This window comes from Hetaerina americana, unplaced genomic scaffold (genome assembly GCF_022747635.1).
Source record: "Hetaerina americana unplaced genomic scaffold, ioHetAmer1.1.p SCAF_1, whole genome shotgun sequence".
NCBI classification, from domain to species: domain Eukaryota; kingdom Metazoa; phylum Arthropoda; class Insecta; order Odonata; family Calopterygidae; genus Hetaerina; species Hetaerina americana.
In genome coordinates, this window is record NW_027286069.1 from 22488938 (window position 1) to 22499071 (window position 10134).

Below are 10134 nucleotides of genomic sequence, written 5' to 3' on the forward strand. Positions count from 1 at the left end.
TTACCTCTAGAGTGGGATAAATCTACTAGATTTACCATTACTTTCTGAACTTCACTATTTCAATAAGTATTAGGTATGATTTCAAAATTGCACAACCTTCAGTACTGATAACTTAGAATAACTCTGAGAGAAACATGTGAGTGCTCCAAAACTATCATTCCATTAGTACCAACATACGATAAAATTAAATCCACAACACAGTCCACCTCAGTGCCATAGCCATGAGTGCACTTTGAAAAGGAGATTGGGGTAAGGGATAAGTGGCAAATCCTTAAAAGAAATGCACACCATGTTTTTATTATTCACTTCGTAATAATATACCAAACAACAAATGAAAGCTAACTTATTATTAGGTAGGTTTTGGGCAGAGGACTGAATGACATTTTTCTACCTCTTCCAACAAAACACAACCTGAAATCCCAACTACAAACTTTCTCAATTCTGTATACTTACTTTCTCCCATTATTCTATCAAACATGCCCATTCCTATCCCTGAATCATTTGACTAACATTCTCCCCTCTATTGCAGTCTTCAACACCTGATTGCCTATCAGTATCCTTCGCATCCATCTTTCCTGCCTCCTTTGGATATTTCCGAGCAATCCTCTCCCCTCCAAAACCATACCCAGGACTTCCTTATTTGTTTTCCTTTCTGCCCACTTCACCTCTACCATCATTCTCCACACCCACATTACCACAAAAGCCTTCCATCCACATCTGTCCTCTTGCTTCAATGACCATGTTTCCACACCATGCAAATCAAGCTCAATATCTAAGGTTTGACATAATTTTTCTCAACATTCCCACTCAGTGGCCCTGTCATCAATTTCTCCACCACTCATTGTTAAAGCTAGACGAATAAAAATGATAAAAATTTTTTCCAGATCCCTCAGATTCATGCATAAAACTAACCCTATTAAAATAATAATCTGTAGTCTATTGTATTCTCTGACCTGACGCATATATCTCAAAAACCAATTGAACAGAGGGACATTTTTTCAGGCAAATTCCATATTGGTCTGAACATAGTCTCACTAGAGGCTATAATCAGGCAAAGATATGCTTTGATATATATTATATAATTTTTGATGAAAATGTTACCAGAAAAGTTTGCAGGCAGAAATCTATGCTTTCAAAAACTCTGGCTTTCAAAAATTATTAGGAAAACTATATACATACATAGCAGGACTATGATTGGCCTAATGTGATACAAAAGTAAAGAGGTTCTTGAAAAATTAATGAACAGCAACAAAAACACAGAGGTACTGATGAGGTTTTATTTAACATGTAAGAAATAAATGAATTTATACAATTAATTATATATTTTATTGACATTAAAAAACAACATTTAAAAAAGCCTAATGAGGCTAATAAGCAGATCTGATAGAATTGCACATAATGTTGGAAAATAAGATCTATTTGCAAGCTCAAACAAATTTTGTATCCCTCTGTGACAATAGACGTTTTTATTGCCTTCAGCCATAGCTCAGGTACCAGATAAGCTTGGGTAAAAATAATATTGAAGGCACCGCAAAGAGGAAGCACACTAATTACTGAGCTTTGTGGAACACAAGTTTTTCAAGGTCCTCCAATCAAGGCCACAAGTGCATGCTTGTAGTCTCCAGAGGTCTCACCCTGGAATAATGAGAGAGAAAAATTAAATTGAAACAATTTCAAAAATCTCTCGTAAAGACAAGTGTTTTATTCTTTTTTTTAATGTTTGGATGAGATATGAGATATAGCATTCATAAACAGTTTTTCATAAATTAATCAATGACATGTGATGAACAGTTTACCCAAACATATTATTCAGTATTTGATTATGCCTAAAAATAAAAAACTTTGTCCATCTTAATGATTGAGTGTTAGATTAAAGCTTTTATAAAAATTAAAAATAGATTCTTGAATTAAAACAATATTTGTCTGACAAATGATAGAAAATATATACGAGGACAAAGAATCCTTGATATTTCTTAAACCCCCTTCCTAAAAAATACTATGTACTTGTAAGTATTAAAAAGTGAAGTTTTTAAAAAAAATGATGAGCAGTAAACCTTTATAAACTTACCTTCACCATACTTTCAAGTGTTTTGTCATAGAGCTTCTCAAATTCCTTCTTGATGTTACCCAAATCAATCTCGCAACGACAGACAATAATACGAATCAGGGTTGAATCTTTTGTTCCAGCTCCGCACATTGCATCATACAAGCGCTTGGCAAAGAACCCAGTAGGATTCTGCACACATTCAACTAAAAAAATTGTGGAAAAAAAATTATTAGTTTCTCAAATGGATAAGAGCCTCGCAATCCAGCAATAAGTTAATAAGATAAAAAGAAAAAAGTTCTTTCATTTACTCACCAATAGCCAACAATCCATCAAGGAGTTCCCCAGACATTTCATCCCTCAAAGTTTGCTCAATGGTTCTCCCACAAATGTTTTTGTACTCCTCAAAAATGAGTCTCAACTGTGGAATGCTTTCATGAGTCAAAATCCTGTTGAACACTTCCTCATCGGTTCCAAATTTTGCTTCACCTGTGTTCCAAAAATAGGACATTATGAATCTAAAACTTTTGAATTTGAAACATAATATGAACATGCACACACAATTTCTTAACTAACATTTAAATGAGATCTGCTTTCTGAGAGAAAGTCACTATCATTGATTCCCAGATTACACAGAGGCATTAAATCTTAGATATTCGATCATAACTTTTTTGCACCAAAATGGGAGAAAGGTCTGGAGCTACAGTTTACATACTCATTTGCTTAAATCATCCACTTTTTATGGGCATAGACATAAGAGATGTTTACCCTACAACAAAAAAAGGCCCTGCTCATCTCTCTTGGTCACCCATGGACCACTTGTACTATAACCTTGGTTAGAGTAAAGACCAAACGACGGCAATTGATAACGGGAGTGTCTCGTTGGGCTGTGCATACTGAGAGTAAACAGAAAAATTACATTGGAAAAAAAGGAGGAATTTCAGAAGGAAGTTTTGAAAAGTTTATCAGCAAATCCAACATAATTCTTTTAAATTTGTTTTTTCGATGACATTTTTTATCCAAAAATTGTTTTAGTACAATTAAAAAAAAGTTAAAAAAACAAATTTTCTTTGTCATTTTGCAAAATATATTCGTCAAATACATACAAGATTCTCAATGATTTTAATATTTTAGTTAACCTTCTTGTTTTCAAATGATTGATGATTGTGACAGCTTTTCTTTGCACTTTGGGTCAAGCACTTGGTGCGTATGGTCAAAAGAAATTAATCTAAAACAAGCTTTGTAGGGACAGTTAATTCAGATGATGCTAGAATGCCAGTCAGGATGATGACAGATGGGTGTCCTGCCCATCCCCCTCACATAAATCCTGACAACATCCATGCCTCTTGACACCCATTTCTCCAAATAATCAATGTTGAGGTTCAATCCTGACAGGTAAGGTTCATTATGACTTTTCTAATGGTGTCTTTATTACACAACTCCATTTCAATCTATCCTTCAAATGTTGCCCTGACATGATATTTCAATAAACAAATGCCCACAGTGAATGCAGTTTACTACTTTAAATGTTCTTTGTGATTTTGCATCCCAAAAAAACTTTTTTCACCAGAGTTTTTTAAATAATTGAAAAAATATTTGCTCTTCATAATTTTGCATAAGATAATCATTAACTGCATGAAAATTACTTGATGTTTTAAGTTTTTATTCAAGTTCCTAGTTTTCATATAACTAAGGATGGCGACAGATTTTTTTTAGCATTTGGGATGAGAATAAGGTATTTTTACTGTACTAATATTAATGATATGCTAATATTATAGATAATAATTATTCTAATTGACTCTATGCTACCTTTATGTATTTAAAGTTTCAGGCTTGCATAAATTGCTTAAAATTTTAAACAAACCTAATGCAATTTGTTGCTATGAAGGTAGGTACTATTTGTCTGCTTCAAAAAAACTTCATATTATGCTGTAGGAGTGAATTTGATTGCAATTAAATAAGTATGATTATTTATATGCTCTGATTCTATGGTATTCTACAGAGGCGACATCTAGAATAAAGAAGCAACGTCAACTACATTGAATAGAATGAAAACCAGTAGCATTGTGATGTTTCAAAATTTAGGGTGGTCACTCATTTCATGGATTCCCATTCTAAATTTTCTCACCAAGTATTCTACTGTTTTCCTTTGATGTTCCTCCCAAGAATTTGGAAACTGATTAGGTGTTTATCAAACATGGATCATCCCTCCTCAGTTCAAATAACACTAGTAATCTAAAAACTTAAGATCTAAATCAATCTTATGACAGTTTTGCTTTTTCACAGGGCTTGCATACACAATATTGCAGGGCTAACATACAATATTCTCATAAACGAGCATTGTTCTCAATGGGAATTACCGATTCCCATATCATACTCAGAATTCAAACATCAAATCTCCCAAATTTTTTCAACAAAATCCATGCTTTCCACCATTTTCTCTTCAATTTTATGAAATTGTGTTATTGCCTAATTTTTCCATGCTTTCCCAAATGACTACGAGTGACCACCCTAGAGTTGCTCATGCCATACCAACATGGGTACAAAAAGCAAAGGCCCTATTGAATCTATTCAATGATATGCATCATTAAGGCAGGATGTAAAGGAGGTTATCAATTTAAATTAGGCATTAGCTTTAACTATATAACTGGTTTACCCTCTTTTGAGATGATATTAGATATAAAGAATCAATTCAAATTGTGGATCTTTACCATTTACAGTAAGATAGTGCAAAACAAAAAATTCAAAGGTATGCCACTGACTAGAGTTAATTCTACATTTCTATGATCATCAAATCAGTGTCAAAACCTTTGTTTCAAAATAACCTTCTTTCTCAGAATATGCAAGTTAAAGAGAGCATGATTGATGAGTCAATTCATGTAGCATTTAAAAGTGTAGGTAAACTTTTCTCTCAGTACATTATATTGCCAACAAAACAGTTTGTGGAACTTTCTAATCAGTCAGCATTACCTATACTGAAATTTTTCATTAAGACCATGTACGATGCAGTTTCTTTTTCACAAATGACCAACATTTGTAAAATATGTAACAACATGAATGTTCGCAAAACATTAAAATTTATTAGTAAAACTTCATTATGTTGCATAGAATAATATTATGTTAATTTGAATGAATCTGTAAGCTTTCAAATTTTCTTTATCACCATTTTCATGTGGTAGATTTACCTTAAGGGCAATTATCTTCCTTTTCAAGATCAATTTTTAATTTACCATACAGAAATTAATAGTAGTAGTTTTGAGGGGAGGCGACCGACAGCTAAGGCCATTTGCGCCATAGGGGAAGGACAGGAAAGGATGAAGGGTGGAGAGAAACCCGGCGTCGGCATTAGCCTACTCTTTACGAAAGGCGCCAAGGGGTCCGCGGCTTAACGTCCCATCCGACGGACGGCGTACTCACTCAAAGTGCCCTCCACAAAGAACCTCAAGTAGGGATCGAGACACCTCTGAAAAATATTCAACACCGCCGGGATTTGAACCCGCGCCCTCAGGGTGGGAAGCCAGTACGTTAGCCCCCGCACCATCTCGATCCCCCAGAAATTAATCCACAATAAATTGAAATATTGCTATATCAATACAGTAAGTATAATGTATAGCTAAAATTAGTGAAAAATAGGTAATCACATAACTATTTTAGATGAATAAACAAATTGAAGTAAGTCAAAATTACTCTGCAGTAATTTCAGCTTGCTAATCATCAGTTTCCTTGAAGCTAAAGATAAGGTTAAAAACTGTGAGTGTGATCTACATACATGTAGAATGAAATTCAAAGCATTGTGAAAATGCCATAGTGCTGCTTAGTATTACCATGAAGAAGCATTCCTTTCGTGCTCATTACCATGCCCTCTGACATTTGAAGTCAACAAAAAAAATCAATGCTCAACTTGCTCATAACAATTACAACAATTTTGCGAATGGATGTACATGCCTGCGTCAACAAGCCCCTGTGCCGTCTCATGGGCTGCACCTCTGTCAACTGTCAGCGGCCTTGGTTCCTGTAGGGGTCACACAAACAACCTCCTCCTAAGATTGTTTTGCAATAATCATGAGCATTTCTACCATTTTCTGCCCCCTTCGTTTTAATCACATGAGAGAAATTAGATACACATGGTGGTGGTGTTGGTGGTGTTAGTTTTCTGCTGATAGTATATACTGCAAAGCATTCAGCTGCATAACCACTGATTACTAATCAAACAGAATTTCAGTTTCACAAAGCTTAGCTTGCAAATTCATAATAACATAAGAAGTTTATTTTGGCACTATGTTTGCTTAATGCTATAGGCAAGTGTGTATAAAAATGGAGATGTCTTTAAGTATGAACTCTGTGTGAAAAATTATTCGATGTTTATTAACCTTTATCACAAAGAACATATGTGATTCGGTCAAGGAATAGCAGTGAATGTATGGCTTTGATAATTTCATTAAATCACACATTAGGTGCAACTATTTCAGAGCGTAAAAATCATTCGCCTTGACTGGGACTCGAACCCAGATCCCTCAATATCCGGTCGAGTGCTTTAGCCACTTAAGCTACCGAGGCGTCCTCTTAAACTCTGAAATTTTGGGGCTTTTAAAGGAACTAGATGTTATGACGAAATACCGTACATACAATGTCACATGCATTCGTAGTCATGCGCGAGGCGCCACTGTCCACGAGGTTAAAGCCAACTTTAAACACTTATGGTGTTTTCCCTTTGACAAATTCCAAAGAAACTGCGGAAGATGCCGCAACAGTAACTTTTAACGGAGTCATCCGCTACGAATGCATGTGACATTGTATGTACGGTATTTCGTCATAACATCTAGTTCCTTTAAAAGCCCCAAAATTTCAGAGTTTAAGAGGACGCCTCGGTAGCTTAAGTGGCTAAAGCACTCGACCGGATATTGAGGGATCTGGGTTCGAGTCCCAGTCAAGGCGAATGATTTTTACGCTCTGAAATAGTTGCATTGAAATGCACATTAGCGGATGACGCCTTGCCGGTAATCTGTAGTCTTTACACAGTACATACAGCTGTTAAAATGCAAGCAAAAACATAAAAAGGCGAAAGCTGGCTTTCCAGCTGGAATACTTTGTCAGTTTGAGTAAGGTTAGTAGACTCAAGTGGATGTATTGTTATTAGCAAACCTAATGTGATTTTATACAATTACAGTGTTAAGTGATACCAGTTCCTCAATTAAATACTTACATATAATAATAATCCTTAAAACCATTTTGATCTAATACCTAAATTTTACTGTAAGCATCTTTTATTTACACACATGAAACACAGGTAAGTTTTCTCTATCGTCTCCAAATTATAAAATAACACAAGATCCTTGAGTATTATGAATCAGCGTTGCACAAACTTGAGTTAATCTGAGGAAGGCATAAATGACATACCGTAGCAAAGGGATAAAAAACGCCAGACCAAAGGAAACCTAGTCTTGGATTCCAGTCGGATGGAATGACTTTTCCATCCTTCTGCGTATTCAACTCGAACTAGGTCATTAGAGGTGACAATATGCCATTTTTCATGTGAATTAACAACCTCCATATTATATTGATTGAATGAGCAAGGGGTGGGAGAGAGCAAGGCCCGAAAAAGTTTGTGCACCACTCATTGCCAGTAGTTTCTAAGAGCCTTACCGGCATCGTATAGCTGTTGTGCCTTCTCTGCGGCAGTGGTCGGATCATAGGAATGCTCGTTCCTGACACCCTGCAGGGTTTGGAAAATGCCAGTTTTGGGACAGTTTTTTTTTTAAAGGTGGGAATAGTGTGTGATGTGCGAATTGGCACACCGCCAAGTTCGAATGAACATTGAATTGATGTCCATTTGATTTTTTTTTTTTGAGGATGGATCGTGTTGCAATGGAAAGGGGAGATAAGGAAAGAGAAGCAAAGCACCAGTAAGCAGAAAAATTAAAAAAAGTATTCGTGCAAAAATACATAACAGATACAAGATACGGCCATTTCATGATCTATATCATCAATGCTGTGCATAAAATAAAATGAAATCTAAGGGCTAACATTCAATTTTATTTGTTTATATCAAGATTTTTGAGACCGAAAATAATATATTATGATTCTAAAGGTGTAGGTACCGATTTAACAGTTTTAATATTAGTTAAATAGCTTATTTTATTCTACAAGCAATGACGTGCATGCTACTCAATAAGAGTTTCCCCATGCTGTGAGATCACAGAGATTTATTAATTTACTTGCTTTATAAAATAGTTTACACATTTAAGAGAATAACCAAGAGAAATAATGTAAATGAATATTTTTAAGTTTTAAATGGGTAAAAACTTTAAGAAGACATTGAACAGAATCCTCGTGTAAATCACAGCAATTCTTTCATAATTTCATAAACATTCTTTTAAATGGGTACCTGCACGATCAAAATTTTAATAAAATAACTGAAAATGAGCAAAGAATATTGATATCTTGGTCAAAATTACAAAGAAGAAGAAAATGCCATAAAATAAAATTAATACACAGTTTGTTAAGTTCAAGTTCCACGTGCAGGGTGAGTCTCAAATGGTCAATGGTAAAGGTCACTATTTACAAATTGGCACTATTATAATAATGGATTTTAATATTTAGGAAGGTAATCAATAAAGGCATCAGTTTACAATTGCATGCATCATTCCAATTTTTATTGTGTGTGCTGCAAGGATAATGCAATCCATGAGTTATCACCCAACCACACCAAAAAAGTAATTTTTTTGAAAAGAATTGGGTTGGTTGGAAACATCAATATTTATGATTTGGAAAATTGAACATGTGGACACTCAGTGGATAGGTTCACTCTGTATAGTAATAAGCATGACAGTTCTATTATTTTAAAATGGGAAAAATAAAGTTTTGTTCAATTCCATTAATAAACCATATTAAAGAACCTTGGGGTAATGTATGCTGTTGGTTGTAGTTGCTTAAATGCATATCCTCAAGTTTCCCCAAAAAAAGTTATCAATGGCCACCAGAAGTGTTTCCAGCTGTTCAATTAAAAAGGTGGCATGCTTGATGAATTTAACTTAATTGTTTTTCTGATGATTCATCGCCATCCATTAAGATTTGACCAATTGCATTTTTCAGCTGGCTATTTAAAGTCTGAGCTCAACTCACAACCCATTTCCAACCCATTTGTGCCCCTGAATTGACTTTGATGGGCATAAAAAACTCAATGCTATTTCAGTGTAGAAGATTAGATAACAAATGACAAACCCAAGAAGGAATTAGATACATGGCCTGGGTGGACAATTGGTAAATCTTGCACACTTAAAATAACCAGGGTGAATATAAAATTTAAAGAGTCGTCAATGATGAAAACTCTGCTCAATAATATAGTTTGAAGCTAATTACTGAAGAAATATGCGACAGTAAATACAAAACAGGAAAAGAATATTTTTACAGAGATGTTCCTCAAGAGAGATCACAGGGCTATCGCAATATTAAAGGATATACTCCAATAATTCATGCACAGATCTTATTTACAACACTCTTGTTTATGTGATGATAAGAAGGGCTGGCTCAAAGTGAATTGTTAGGGTTGTGGAAAAAAGTTTGCCTCCCTTTTAACCAGAGATAAGCATATTTTAAATTCTATATTTCCAGGATCTCACAATTATTTGCGGAGCTTTCTGCTCCAAAAAATTTGATTGGGCAGCTTGTTCCCATCACAATCATCTCAAGCCAGTCCTGTGAGCATGCGTTCTTAGTGGGAAATCAAATATCATGCATGGTGAAAATGAAAAACCAATTTAAAAAAAAAATATGAACACTGCAGAGAAGGGGTGGCAGAACAAACATCTCTATCTTTTAAAACTTGATAAACTAAACACACTTTTCCATAAATTTTTCTAATTTACTAAGACATACGATTTCCATGCTTTTAATTCTTTTTGGTCAATGAAATTTCAATCACATTAATCAAATAAAACCAACTTATTCAGGTTACAATAAAATTTTAATGTCATTTTTGAAATTTTAAATATGAGAAAAAAACTATGTTATCAGCTATAATTCATTTCAAGGAAAACATTTAATCATTATTATCTTTAAGCATATTTATTTTTTCCAAATTATCAGCATTT

At 34.5% G+C, this 10134-nt stretch overlaps 1 protein-coding gene across 2 annotated transcripts in view; it reads right to left on the minus strand.

Moving 5' to 3' along the window:
* Positions 1-1277: 1277 nt before the first annotated feature.
* AnxB10 (Annexin B10) overlaps positions 1278-10134 on the minus strand; it is a 48101-nt gene continuing 39244 nt past the window's right edge. For both annotated transcript variants that reach the window (XM_071586297.1, XM_071586298.1), the window contains exons 6-9: positions 7688-7757; positions 2360-2533; positions 2069-2250; positions 1278-1635 (exon numbers count right to left, since the gene is read on the minus strand). In XM_071586297.1, coding sequence (XP_071442398.1) covers positions 1579-1635; positions 2069-2250; positions 2360-2533; positions 7688-7757 — 483 coding nt within the window. In that variant the 3' untranslated portion in view covers positions 1278-1578. The remainder of the gene's footprint in view (positions 1636-2068; positions 2251-2359; positions 2534-7687; positions 7758-10134) is intronic.